The sequence below is a fragment of the Leguminivora glycinivorella genome, chromosome 27 (genome assembly GCF_023078275.1).
Source record: "Leguminivora glycinivorella isolate SPB_JAAS2020 chromosome 27, LegGlyc_1.1, whole genome shotgun sequence".
Taxonomy (NCBI): Eukaryota; Metazoa; Arthropoda; class Insecta; order Lepidoptera; family Tortricidae; genus Leguminivora; species Leguminivora glycinivorella.
The window spans coordinates 1,332,810-1,347,345 of NC_062997.1; the positions used below are offsets into that span (position 1 = coordinate 1,332,810).

The 14,536-nt window shown below is 41.9% G+C and overlaps 1 protein-coding gene across 1 annotated transcript in view; it reads left to right on the plus strand.

The window, feature by feature from the left end:
* Positions 1 to 14,536, plus strand: part of LOC125240189 (neurofibromin) — a 140,904-nt gene that overhangs the window by 85,284 nt on the left and 41,084 nt on the right. Inside the window, 10 exon segments of the mRNA XM_048148013.1 lie at positions 2,338 to 2,443; positions 3,671 to 3,772; positions 5,080 to 5,217; positions 8,283 to 8,463; positions 9,342 to 9,448; positions 9,807 to 9,883; positions 10,322 to 10,527; positions 10,871 to 10,974; positions 12,486 to 12,536; positions 14,414 to 14,500. Coding sequence (XP_048003970.1) covers positions 2,338 to 2,443; positions 3,671 to 3,772; positions 5,080 to 5,217; positions 8,283 to 8,463; positions 9,342 to 9,448; positions 9,807 to 9,883; positions 10,322 to 10,527; positions 10,871 to 10,974; positions 12,486 to 12,536; positions 14,414 to 14,500 — 1,159 coding nt within the window.

Genomic DNA, 14,536 nt, shown 5'->3' on the forward strand with positions numbered 1-14,536 from the left:
GCCTATTTGTGATGACCCTCGAGAACAGCTTGTACACGTGGCTCAGGAGCGATATAGGGCGGTAGTTCTTGAGAAGAGTCTTATCCCCCTTCTTGAAAAATAAAACTACCATGCTCCTGCTCCACGCACTTGGAGTTCTCCCTTCGTGGAGAACGGAGTTAAATATGCGTTGCAGCTGCCTAAGGACAGGAGTTCCCCCTATCCTTAGGAGCTCAGTCGTAACCCCGTCCTCTCCCGGGGCTTTTCCATTTTTAAGTTGTTTGAGGGCCAGCTCAAGTTCGTCAATGCTGACGTCGGGAAGTTCGTCGGTATAGTGTCGGACTAAAGTAGCTCGGGGATCGCTGGAGACAGGTTCAGGTTGCGGAGATTGCGAGGCATATAACTGGCCATAGAAGTCTTCCACCTCCGAGAGTATCTCTGGCTTAGAAGAGACGAGACGGCCATCGGCGGTAGTCAGTTTAGACATATGGCTCCTCCCGAGACGCTTCATGAATACTTTGGGACCTCGGTTTTGCTCTATGGCCTCCGTAATGAGGTGTGTATTTGAAGCCCGAAGATCCCGCCGTACCGCTTTTCGAATATGTCTCGTGAGGGCTCGTTGATCTGCCACCGTGGCCTGTGTATTTTCGCGTCTCACTCTCATGAGTTCCAGAGTCCCGTCCGAAAGTTTGGACTTCCTGCCCCCATGCCTATTCCGGCAGAACCTGTTACCCACATCCCTCATAGCTTCCACTACACCACTCAAGTCCTCGTCAACATCGCACTGGGTTTCCAGCACATCGAAACGGTTTTTAAGTTCCAATTGGAATCTCTCGAAGCCCGCAATGGCATGGACCATAGTAGGCCGGAGGGTGGACTTTATCAGACGGGTGCGTTCCCGCTTGAAGTTTATATTCAGAGTGCCTCGTACGAGTCGGTGATCACTCCCGGTGTTGAACCTATTTATCACTGAGACATCTCTAAATATACGCCTCTTATCCGCCATGATAAAGTCGATCTCGTTTTTTGTCACATTGTCGGGGCTCCGCCAGGTCCACTTTCTCTGGGGCTTCTTCTTGAAAAACGAATTCATCAAGAATAGCCCCTCCCGCTCTAAGAAGTTAACCAGCATCTGCCCCCTGTGATTCCTATTACCAACACCATGCGCTCCTATAACCGATTCGGTGTCCGTGCGTACTCCCACTTTGGCGTTGAAGTCCCCCATGACAACATTGATGTGAGCCTTCGAGGTGTTATGTAGGGCTTTGCCTATGTCCTCGTACATGGCTTCCACCTCACCATCCAAGTATGCGGCGGTCGGCGCATATACCTGTACGACCTTAAGATAATATCTATCAGTCAATTTAAGTACGAGGTACGCTACCCTTGCCGACACACTGGAGATTTCTACAATGTTGTCAGTGAGGGCCTTGTTCACGAGGAATCCGACACCCCCTGGGAGAGGTTGTCGCCTTCTCGAAAGTAGAGTAGATGGCCTGATTCTAAAGTTACTGTGTCCTCCCCTCTCTTCGGACTTCAGCTAGCCCCAGAACGTGCCATCGTATCTTGTTTAACTCCACCTCCAATTCGGCTAGATGTTCGTTGAGCCGCAGAGTTCGTCCGTTATACGTAGCCAAAGTCAATGTTTTGTGATTTTGGTAGCCGTCCGTAGCCCGGGGATTCTTAGCACCCCGTGCCGCACCGACGCTATGACCGCTACCGTAGTCAAGCCTGGTGCGGCGGCCGGGAACTGGGGGCCATTTGGTCTGTGTACCTATCATTGAAGGGTAATGCCCTAATCGCCACGCTGGGCAGGCGGGTTGGCGATCGCAGTGAGTTGCTAAGAGAACCAGAAAATGCTGCTGCCCATTTCCTGGTTTACGGAAGCTTCAGATCTTCTACCTCTTATATTATTAGTCGCCTTGTACGACACCCGAAGTGTGATGGGTTGGTGCTATTCTACTCTGCCGGACACCACACAGCAATACTATTGGGTACTATTCATCTTAAATTCAAATAAATCCAAGGTAAATTATACCCAATATTATAATAAAGCATATAATATTATGTGTTTATAATTAATTAATTAGCAACTAGGCACGCAAGTTGACAGGCAAAACTCGTATGAAAATCGGTTCGCTCCGATTCGTGCGATAATCGCACGTTCGAGAAAAAATGTCATACGAGAACCGGTTTAGACGAGTCGAGAAATGTTATGGAAATATCTCCCGAAAATTCTACTCTCCGTCTAAACTATTTCGCCTGGCGATAATCGCCTGGCGAGTCTCGCATACGATACTCGTATGCGAGTTTTTATTTCTCGCACTAATGTAAACGTTTTCGTACGATACTCGCCAGGCGATTATCGCATACGCCCGGCGCTACCCTTGCCTTAGAAGAGGACCTAAAAGTATTCAGTAACGCGCTGAAACTGTCGCATAAGGACACTAAAGTCGCTATAAAGGTAATAATGGGTAACAAAAGCTGCCCGGCCCTACGCTGGTCTTACGGTTCAGCCACGATATTGGTCTAAGCGCGACAGCGGTGAGCGGCAGCCATATGTGCGAATGAAAAGTCCCATCGCTGTGTCTCGCTCCAATATATGGCCGTCGCTCACCGCTGTCGCGCTTAGACCAATGTCGTGGCTGAGCCGTTAGAAGGATACTAAAGTCGATAATGGCGATCAAATATATGAAGCGCGTTCCTACGTATAGTATGAATTTTCTGAGATGAACTTTTCGGTTTAAAAAAAAAAAAAAATTGTTTATTTCGGACCAATTAAAAATCCACTAAACTCTAATCTGCCCTAATCTGTTAAACAAAGGCCTTTGTTTCTATTATTCGCGGTGGTTAGCTCCCGTTTCCACAGCACGTGCTAAAGTCTCAGTGTAGTTAAAAAGCAACTATCATGATAGCAATAAGGTTCAAATTTATTAAACAGTTTGCAGTGCAGGTAACTTTTTTTGAAGATGACAAAACGTGTTATCTCCGAAAGGGCTTTTTATGGATTTGAACCTTATTGCTATCATGATAGTTGCTTTTTAACTACACTGAGACTATAGCACGTGCCGTTTAAACGGGAGCTAACCGCAGCGAATAATAGAAACAAAGGCCTTTGTTTAACAGATTAGGGCAAAAGCGAAAAGTGCATCTCAGAAAATTCATACTATACACAGTCTAAGGTCGCATAGGCGAACGCGTGCCATGCTTGTATGAGTGAGATATGACAGGTCGACTGGTCGCGTTCTTGACAGGCGGTAACTGTGAGACGAGAGGGGGTGGGCGACACTTTCAGCGGAGAGCGGGAGTGGCCATACTGTACGATAGTACTCTTTATTGTACTGTACTAAAGTTGCTATAAAGGTAGGGAACTCGAACAGAGAGATTTGTTCTCTTTGTTATGTTTGTTAAGCATCTTGAGTTTTCAAGTCAAATTTAGTCAAGCTCGATTTCTTGTAATCGGATATCGGATTCATGAGGAATTGAGGAAACTCCTCAAACTTTAACGGTATAGGTACGTATATAATCATTTGTGTTTCCATCAAATAATTAAAGATTTACATTAAAGCAGTTAAAAAAAATACCTACGCATTTCTACATAATCCAACATTCGCAAGTACCTTTTCACCAGAACCCCAAAAGCGGCGGTTTTTTTTTTCTTAAAAATTATATCATTAACATTGTTTCTCAGGTTGGACCCACGGCTCTTCAAATAACATCGGTTGAGAAGACTAAAGTTCTCGGTCTACCCGTGCTACTGAACGACGTATATTATGCTTCAGAAATCGACGAGGTATGTAAACCAAACCGTATAGTTTTTGAAGTGAAACTTGTAATGCGACTTCCAACTGACAGCGCGTAACACTCAGTCAATGTTACGTTGCGTTAAATGCCACTCACTCAATAGTATTCAGTCAGTGTTACGTTACGCAACTCAGTCAGTCACTCGCTCATTTACTTAGTCAGTGACGGAATGGTGGAATGGTTGGTTGGAATGTGTGTTTTACATTTTGATCGAGTGCAAAATGAGTTTTTTTTTTTTCAATAATTTGAGCAAATAGCAATGTAAAATATTTAAAAAAGTAAAGAGATGGACGTAACTAAACGCAAACACGTGATGGTCAACTTTTTTTCACTGGCCTCATGTAGTGTAACACTGCTGGCAAAGGCCACCCCTCGTTTCTTCCACTCAACCCTGTCACTTGTGTAATCTTGTCAAAAACGGACACTGGCGATCACATATTTGGCGTTCCTAGCACACAGTCTAAGCTCGTGTTAGTGAACGCGTACCATGCTTGTATGAGTGAGATATGACAGGTCGACTGTTCGCGTTTTTGACAGGCGGTAACTTGAGGTAACCGAGAGGGGGTGGGCGGCAATTTCAGCGGGGAGCGGCAGTGGCCATACTGTACGATAGTACTCTTTATTATACTGTGCTCTTACCGTTAGACTACCATCGCTTCTTATAAATATAACCTCGTAAGGCCCACCATAGTTAGTTTTCCTTTGAATTTGAACCTTATTCAATAAATTAATTGGTAACATTTTCGTTTGTTTCAAAAATCAATGTAACAATGGAAATTCTACTTTATTCATGGAAGGTTCAAATTAGATTGCAACACCATGTATATTTTTATATTAAAGGAAAAAATGGAAAAATTTACGCTTCCGGCGGGACTTGAACCCGCATCATTTTTGCAATCCGTGCAATGCTCTATTCAATTGCTACTGCACATTGTTACTGGTGAATTCTCAATATAACTTGAGACTCCAGTGCCGTTACAAGATGTAATAGTCTGTCGGTAGATGGCGCTAGACGTCACCCCAAGACGTGTGTACAAAAGGAAAGGCATGGAAAGATTTGCGAAGTCCGGCGTGGCTTCCGTAGCTCAATTGGTAAGAGCATTGCACGGATTGCAAAAATGATGCGGGTTCAAGTCCCGCCGGAAGCGTAAATTTTTCCATTTTTTCCTTTAATATAAAAATGTTTAGAATCGTTAGCAGACGTTTCTGCTTAATAAAAATTAACCATGTATATTGTAATGTACATTGGGCCTTACGAGGATAAATGAATATTTCTATATTTATTGATAATTTCAGGTCTGCCTAGTGGATGACAATCAATTCTCCCTCTCAATCGTAAACGAGCCGACGCCACTGAGCTTTATACACAACGACTGTGATAATATCGTGCAATCCATCATACATATAAGGAATCGATGGGAGCTGAGTCAACCGGTAAGTACATACATACATACATACAAAATAAATAAATAAATATTGGGGACACCTTACACAGATCAACTTAGCTCCAAACTAAGCAAAGCTTGTACTATGGGTGTTAAGCGACGATATACATACTTAAATAGATAAATACATACTTATATACATAGAAAACATCCATGACTCAGGAACAAATATGTGTGCTCATCACACAAATAAATGCCCTTACCGGGATTTGAACCCAGGACCGCGGCTTAGCAGACAGGGTCACTACCGACTGAGCCAGACCGGTCGTCAAACAAAAACAGACTTGATAAACATTTAAAACTAAAATATAAACAGTAACTAAAAAACAAGTGCAGTGATATACACGCATCAGCTATAAGACTGCTAGTGTATCAAATAATATAATATAATATAATAATAATATACATATTTATTTATTTAAACATTATTGCACAATAAAAAAAGAGGTACAAATACTTACTTAATGCCTTGAGGCATTCTCTACCAGTCAACCATAGGGCAAAACAGACAGAAAAATAATTTAGAGAGCATGACAACTAGGTATAGGCATAAATTAAATATAACAAGATCATACCATCCCATACATTAATAACCTAACCACAAAATTAAAATTTTGAAAAAACCCCCGACCGCGACCTAGTGGACCGATTTTCATGAAATATGGCTAAGAACACTCCCGACTAACTCAGCTTTCAAATAAAAAAAACTAAATCGAAATCGGTTCATCCGTTCGGGAGCTACGATGCCAAAGACAGACACACACACAGACAAACAGACAGACAGACAGACAGACAGACAGACAGACAGACAGACAGACAGACAGACAGACAGACAGACAGACAGACACGTCAAACTTATAACACCCCTTCGTTTTTACGTCGGGGGTTAAAAATGCGACCGCCTAAGACCGCGCTTACACTCCACCACACATAGATGGCGCCACAAAAAAAATGTCTTGTAGCTTTCGATTATACTTGTAGATGGCGTTAAGTGTCACTTTTGACATAGATTTACAAATGGTGTACAAATAATCGGTGGCAACAAGGCATTTTTTTTGTGGCGCCATCTATGTGTGGTGGAGTGTAAGCGCGTTCGTAGGCGGTCGCATTTTCATGTGTGGGATGGTATGATCTTGTTATATTTAATTTATGGTATAGACAATTTACGACAACTATTAACATTGATTTAAACTTTCACGATTTTTACACATATTTAAAATTGCAAACGGGACTGAAGAAACAAATATCGCAGGTTGAAAAACCGAATATCGTGAGTGTTATGTGTCGACAAGGTGACATCCCTAGTGCACAAACTGTTCAAGTGGGTAGTCAGGACCAAGTGCGGGTAATTCGAAAAACTCGTACAGCTAGAAGATGTTGATGTCCACTTCAGCCAGTCTGCTCCGAGACCACGGGACGAGACGTCCTTGAAACGTCGGAGGTTAGTGTTTAAAACATAGTAAATACGCGATTAAGTTCCGTTTGCAATTTTAAATAACTATTAACACTATTATTTACAAACGTACAATCATACCTACAATCAATACATACATACAATCATTACAATCATACCTGTATCCCATAAAGGGGTATGTAAAGTTAATGAAATTACTCAAGTTTCAGTGCCACTCTTGGCAAATAAGGGATTGAAATACAACCTAACCACAAAATTAAAATTTTGAAAAAAACCCCGACAGTGATTTTCGTGAAACATGGCCAGGGACACTCCCGATTAATTCAGCTTTGGGCTCATCCATTAATTACGTCACACCAAATTCATGATTTTTTGACCCCTCCCTCCCCCCCTTGTCACACGTCGTCACACTAAACTACAAACAATTGAAATTGAATTTTATTTAACTTACATTTTGCAAATATTTTCTATCTGACCCACAAACATGGAACTCCTCCCGCCCCCCTGTCACAACACGTCACATTTTGTGGACCCCCTCCGCCCCGTCTAGGTGTGATGTAATTAATGGATGAGCCCTTTCAAACAAAAAAAACTTAATCTAAATCGGTTCATCCGTTCGGGAGCTACGATGTCACAGATAGACAATAGCCTATGACCCTAGTTCCCATCTTTTTTTTTTTTTTTTTATATAATGGGCTTACTCTTGACCACAGACTAGCCAAAGGCAAAGACGTGGCCTACGATGGAGTGAGCTCGCCCAGAAGATGCCTGTTCACTCTTGATTTGAAGGTTGCCGGGTTATATGAGCTCGGAAATATAGCCGCCGGTAAGGAATTCCACTCCTTGGCAGTGCGCATAAGAAAAGAAGAAGCAAAGCGCTTCGTGCGGATTCGTGGAATATCCACCAAGTAAGGATGGAGACCTGCCGTGCGTCTAAGAGTCCGATGGTAGAATGGGGACGGTGGAATAAGCTCGTGTAGCTCTTGAGCACACTCCCCGAAGTGCAACCTGTAAAACACCGACAGACTAGCGACTTTCCGCCGATGGGCCAAAGACTGTAGCTTGGCCGTTAGCTTCTTGTCGCCAATCATCCTCCTGGCTCTGCGCTCCACTGAGTCCAAAGCAGCGAGTTGGTATTTGGCTGAGCCGTCCCACAGGTGGCTGCAATACTCCATACAGGATCGGACTTGAGCTTTATAGAGTGTTAGAAGCTGTCCAGGTGTGAAGTATCGCTTCACCTTATTTAGGATGCCCAGCTTTCTGGCCGCAGTTTGTGCTTTAGACTCAATGAAGGTGCCAAAGTTGAGGACTGAACTCAACTCCACACCGAGGAGTTCTAGGCTGTCGGTAATAGGTACAGATGCACCTCGGAAAGTAGGAATCTCAGCACAAAAGTGCTGTATTGAAATAGTCTTTACACCTGGTAGGGACCATCTCCGGATGTATCATATTGTGCGCTCGGGGATGGTATCCGCCACGTGTATCCCTTGCCTTTAGATTAAATGGTCTACAAGGGCCTCTGTGCTGATGGATTCGGCCCCAAGCATTCTTCCCAAAAGTCCGGGACCCCATGGTTCCGAGATGTGGTAAGACATACAAATAATAATAATAATAAAAAAATACAATTTCTTATTCTCCAGGACTCAGTGACAGTACATCAGAAGATTCGTCCGAAAGACGTACCTGGCACTCTTCTCAATATGGCGCTGCTGAACCTTGGCTCCTGCGATCCTAACCTTCGGACGGCCGCATACAACCAGCTATGTGCGCTCACTGCTACCTTCCATTTGAAGATTGAGGGACAACTCTTGGAGACCTCAGGTTAGTTTTCATTTAAAACCTTTAGGCAGAAACTGGTCACACCAAAAGCGAGCGCTCCATAACTGGACAAAAAGGGTGTTATGTCACTCACGCCAGGCGTGTCTCACTCACGTCCGTCGTGGAGTCACTCACACCAGGCGGGGGTCACTCACGCCAGTTATGGAGTCACTCACTCAAGGCGTAGGTCACTCACGCGAGTTGTGGAGTCACTCACATCAACTATGGGGCGGGTTATTTACAGGCAGGGGCCCATTTCGCGAAGCTACAAGTTACAATTTACAAGTGGTTGGTGACAAGTTGGGAAGAGACTTCCGCTTGTAACTTGTAACTTTCAGTTTTGAGAAATGGGCCCCTGGTCACTCACTCAAAGTGTCAGTTAGTGGTAAGTCACTCACGTCGGCAAAGGCGGTCACTCGCAAATGCGTGACACGCCACTTTATAAAATAGACTTTAAAGGTATTTGGACTTGGTTCGTGCGACCCAAATCGTTGATCTGCGAATCTGATCTCTAAAATTATAAGAACCATTTTTTCAAAGTTGTCGACCCCACTTTTTTTGTGACATGGGTATTTTTTTACGCGATTAATACTCAGAATTGCGAGGTCTTTCGATCCTGATAGGAGAAAAAAAATGTCCCAAGATTTCCATACATTTTTTCGAACCTTCCATTCCGTTACCGCCATACAAAATGTATGAAAAAATGGTAACGGAATGGGAAAAAACCTTGAGACACTTTTTTTCTTCTATTAGAAGTGAAAGAGCTCGCGATTCTGAGTGGAAACCACATAAAAATTTCCAAATCCAAAAAAAGTGGGGTGGACAACTTTGAAAAAAAAATGGCTCATAAATATGTATACTATTTATGATTTGTTTGACAGGCTTGTGTATACCTTCAAACAACACCATCTTCATCAAGTCAGTGAGCGAGAAACTAGCGCACAACGAACCGCATCTCACTCTCGAGTTCCTTGAAGAGTGTATTCAGGTGAGTACAATGTCAAATAACCTAACCACAAAATTAAAATTTCAAAAAAATCCCCGACCACGACATAGTACACCGATTTTTATGAAACATGGCTAAGAACACTCCCGACTAATTTACCTTTCAAACAAAAAAACTAAATCGGTTCATCCGTTCGAAAGCTATGATGCCACAGACAGACACACAGACAAAAAGTAACCTATGTCATTCTCCATTCCTTCAACTATCTACGCTTAAAAAACACTTACCTATTTGTTATATTAGTATGGATTTACTTTATTCAATGTATTTTTTTTATTGGATAAAGAAAACACTAATCATTCATGATTTGTTATGTTTTTAACTTGAGTTAAATTTTCAGGGATTCCGTGGGTCTTCGATTGAGCTGAAGCATTTATGCTTGGAGTACATGACACCGTGGCTAGCCAATTTAGTCAGGTATGTACTTAGCAAAAACAATAACAAAAATGCTATGACCAAAAAAACCGGCGAAGAGCGTGCCGGGCCACGCTCAGTGTAAGGTTCCGTAGTTTTCCGTATTCTTGTCAAAAACTACTGAACCTATCAAGTTCAAAACAATTTTCCTAGAAAGTTTTTATAAAGTTCTACTATTGTGATTTTGTCATATTTTTTGAACATAGGGTTCAAAAGTTAGAGGGGGGAGGCCCTTTTTTTCCTTTAGAAGCGATTATTTCCGAAATCATTAACGATGGATGGATTGTGTGAAAGAGGACATGAGAAAGAAAGATGTTTGATGAACATTCATGATTAGCATTCCAGAAGTTGGATGTTCTGGGCAAAAACGAGAGGCCCGTTTGTTCTTGGTTTCGACGTGGCATAAGAGGAAGATAGGATAATATTTGTTTTTTTTTCTAGATTCTGCAAACCAGACCAGACGAGACCAGACGAGTCCCGCCGCCAGAAGCAGGTCGCCCAGATCCTGGAGAAGCTGATCACCCTCACCATCGAGGAGACGGAGATGTACCCCTCCGTGCAGGCGAAGATCTGGGGCTCCATCGGCCACGTGCCCGAGCTGATCGACATGGTGCTCGACAGCTTCATACAGCGCTCCGTCAACTCCGGTAACTCACGGTCACTCACGGCATGATTTTTACTAGCTGGTCACTCACGTCTCCAACTATGCATAACGCGCATAGTGTGTTGGGTCACTCATGCCAGACGTGGGTCACTCACGCCAGCTGTGTGGTCACTCACATCAGGTGTTGGGTCACTCATGCCGGCACGGGGTCACTCACGGCAACCACGGGGGTGGGGGGGGAGTTACTATTTGGTCACTCACCGTGTGTATAAGTTTGTCAAGTCACTCACGATGGCAGCTGCAGTCACTCACAAATGGTTACTAGCTGGTTGGCTGGCTGGTAGTTTGAGACATGGCGAAACTATAATTATAATTTTTGTTCACAGGTCTTGGTTCACCAATGATAGAAATAATGGCGGACACAGCCGTCGCCCTGGCATCTGCGAACGTGCAACTAGTTTCTAAGAAGGTCATCGGCCGAATGTGCAGGGTAAGTAAATCTTCACTTAATTTTAACTATAAAACTCCCGTGAGACTCATACATATTTAAAAATATTTTAAACGGGTCACTCACGTATCAAGTCGATATAGCGTTCGACATGTAAAGGCGGGGTCGCTACTCTTGAGAAAGATCCTCGAAAATTGGATCGAAACATGTATAACGCTATATCGACTTAATACGTGAGTAACCCGCTTAAAATATTTTTAAATCTTCACTTCTTCATGAAGTACTCTTATGTTTTAATTAATGAAAATTATTCTTAAGAATTATTCTTGGCCTTACGCCTTGGATAAATACTTCAACTCAAATTATGTAGAAAGTATAGGTCATTTTAACTATCTGTTGATTATATATAATACTTTAATCTTAATTTGAGCAAGTAAAAGGGCCAAAACTTGCATTTATTGCATGTAGTAATATATACGTGAAAAAAACCGGTTTCTTTTTTGTAAAATTTGGTCAATTTCGAGTGATTGTTGAGTTGAGATTTCTCTATTAAAAGTCACTAAGGTACATCTAAATTATTAAGTACTAAGTATTAATACAGCAATTCCCGTTAAGTTTGTACAGTTGGATCACTTCTCCGATTTGGATAAAAAATGGTAGGCTGATAAGAGTCCATGATGCAGAGCAAGATCCACTAGGTTTCCCAAAATGTCCTAGGTTGATTGTATGAAACTTTCCTTTTTGTTACCGAAAATGTATAAAAATCTGGTAAAGAAAAAGGAAGGTTTCATACAAACTGCTTAGGACATTGGGAAACCTTGCTTAGTGGATCTTGCTCAATTTTTATCATGGACTCTATCATTTCGTCACTACCAATTTTTTCGTCTGTCAAAATCGGAGACATGATCCAAATGTACAAACTTTTCGGGATTTTGCTAGATCACAATAGCCCTGTTAGTGCAAGTAACAGGGACAAAATATTGTGGTTTGACGTTTGACATTACATCACACTGAAAAAATACTAAATTCATGAGCGATATTTAAGGATTAAGGCCTCTTAATTTCTAGACATTCTTAATTAATTAAAATTATTTCTAACTTATCCTTTTAGGGCCGGTTGCATCAAACCGTCTGTCACCGTTAAAACATTCCTAGAATTTTCTTGTGTGGGAATTTCCATAGACCTCTGCCACACCTCGGACACTGGCGATCAAATATATGAAAGAGGCGCGTTCCTAGCACACAGTCTAAGCTCGTGTAGGTGAACGCGTACCGTGCTTGTATGAGTGAAATATGACAGGTTGACTGTTCGCGTTTTCGACAGGCGGTAACTGTGAGGGAACCGAGAGGGGGTGGGCGGCACTTTCAGTGGGGAGCGGGAGTGGCCATACTGTACGATAGTACTCTTTATTATACTGTGCCTCTGCTGCGTGACAATGATGTGTCTATCAAATTTGGTTGATGCAACTGGCCCTTACTCTATTATTATTTAGCTAAGAGGTTTAAGTATATTTAAGTGTAGATTTCGAAATTGAAGCTAGTTTTTCCTGCAGGCGCTTTCAAAACTGCCCAATAATGCCCTGGGCCCCGTTACCCCGGCCACTGTGAGTTGGTTTTATTTTTGTTTTATTTGCTTTTTATTTATTTCGTAAAATAACATTGACTAAGACTAACCTAAACTATATCTAAATATTTAAAACTAGCTTTTCGAAAATTCCGGAATGCTCCATACAAACTTCCACCCCCAATTATAGGGAAGTGGGGGTAAGAAAGAGTCGCGATATAATAACTTGAGGACTACCGTAAACTGATTAAATATTTTTTCCCCTCACTAGCTCGGAAACACGTGTTTTGTCCTTTAATACCAACGGGTAAAAACGCATTTTATCCACTAGTGGGTAAAGTAATTTGACCTTGAATTAAGTCAAATTAACTGCTTTAAAATTGAAAAAAGTAGGTGAATCTAGTAATAAAGATGATTTACCACCTGTGGAACTACTGGAAGCCACTGCTTCCAGTAGTTCCACAGGTGGTAAATCATCTGGTGGTCCCCTGGCGGGCGGGCCGCTGCTGTAAGGACTATTTGAGAGTTAATGGAATCTAAAATGAACTGGTCTATTTTGATGAAAGTGATGGACTAAATACTGGGCTATGGATAAAAAACCGGACGCCTGCCTAATAAAACGCTTACTCTTATTATTATTACTTACTCTTATTAACAAAAGTAGATAACATAAACAAGTCTAAGAATATAAAAACAAAATTTCTCACAATAAACCGTAATAATCTATTGAATATATGAATTATTTTTAATTTGCTTTTTACTCTAGCGTTTTAATTTATTTTTATGATTTTTATTCTGTTTTATGGGGAACATTGGCGGGCAGTGGTCAAAATTATAGGTTACCACACTTAGCAGCTTTTAACACTTAGATTAAATAACAATATTAAACTGTACTTTTAAATTGCATTAACAAATAGCGGGCTTAGCACAGTAGTGTGAGCCTATCGCATCGGTGCATCCCACAGATGTTATATTTACCATAGACAAAGACATATAAAGTCTAAGAAAAAAACGTACCTCAGAACCATACAGAAAAAGGTACTGTGGCCTAGATGGCGATACACCTTTGGGGGACGCTCGGCTAGATGGCGCTAATATATATTTGGCATTTTAACACATATCAAGCTAAGAATATGGGCCAAATTGTCAAAACTGCGGTTCAAAAGTTTTAAGCCTGTGTCGATGGCAGACTATGCACTGTGATTACACATTTTACTTTGACAGTAACTCTCTATAATAGAATCGTCCCACGATAAGTCTGCATAGATTTTAATAGCCCCGCCTCTGCAAGGGTTAAGTAAACGTCATAATTTCATCAAAGTTTGACGTTTAAAAAAACATCTGCACTGGCGAGGCTGTGAAAATCGTTGCAAACTTATCGTGGTGAGTCTCTACTCGATATTCTTTGCCATAGATCAAGCAAACGTATCTACTTAGCGTGTCAAATGAACTCAGTAAAATCCACTGAGTTGTCCGTCTTTCATCGAAGCTTGCAGCTTTCGGGCGTGAGTTTTTGTGAGTTGTAGTCAACAAAAACATTAAAAATGCCTCGTTACGTGTTATGTGATGTTTGTGAGTGTGCACGGAAAAACGTCCCACTTTGTCGATTGCTATAATGCCGCTTTGTCAGTTTATTCATAGCAAGATACAAGTAAATTCGCCTTAATGGTAACCGACAAAGTGGGACGTTTTACTAAACACACTCACATTTAATTGCAACAATACAAAAATTATGAACAAAAGGGCCTGAGATATGTTTACAATCAGGCAAGTAACAACTTCAGTACAAAATCTGACACGCTCGGCCCCTAATTAGTTGAACTTGTTTCTTCTATCTAAATCTAGTTCTGTGATTATGCCATTCCCTACAAAACTGTCCATGTATCGTGTATCCTAAACATATGTTATACTCGACAGGTGGTGGACAAGACTTGTCATTCGCCGACGCCCGTGCTAGAGATGCATATGATGTGGGGTGACATTGCTATATTGGCCAGATATTTGGTAAGTTATACTCCCTACGTGCTGCCCTCATTTTGT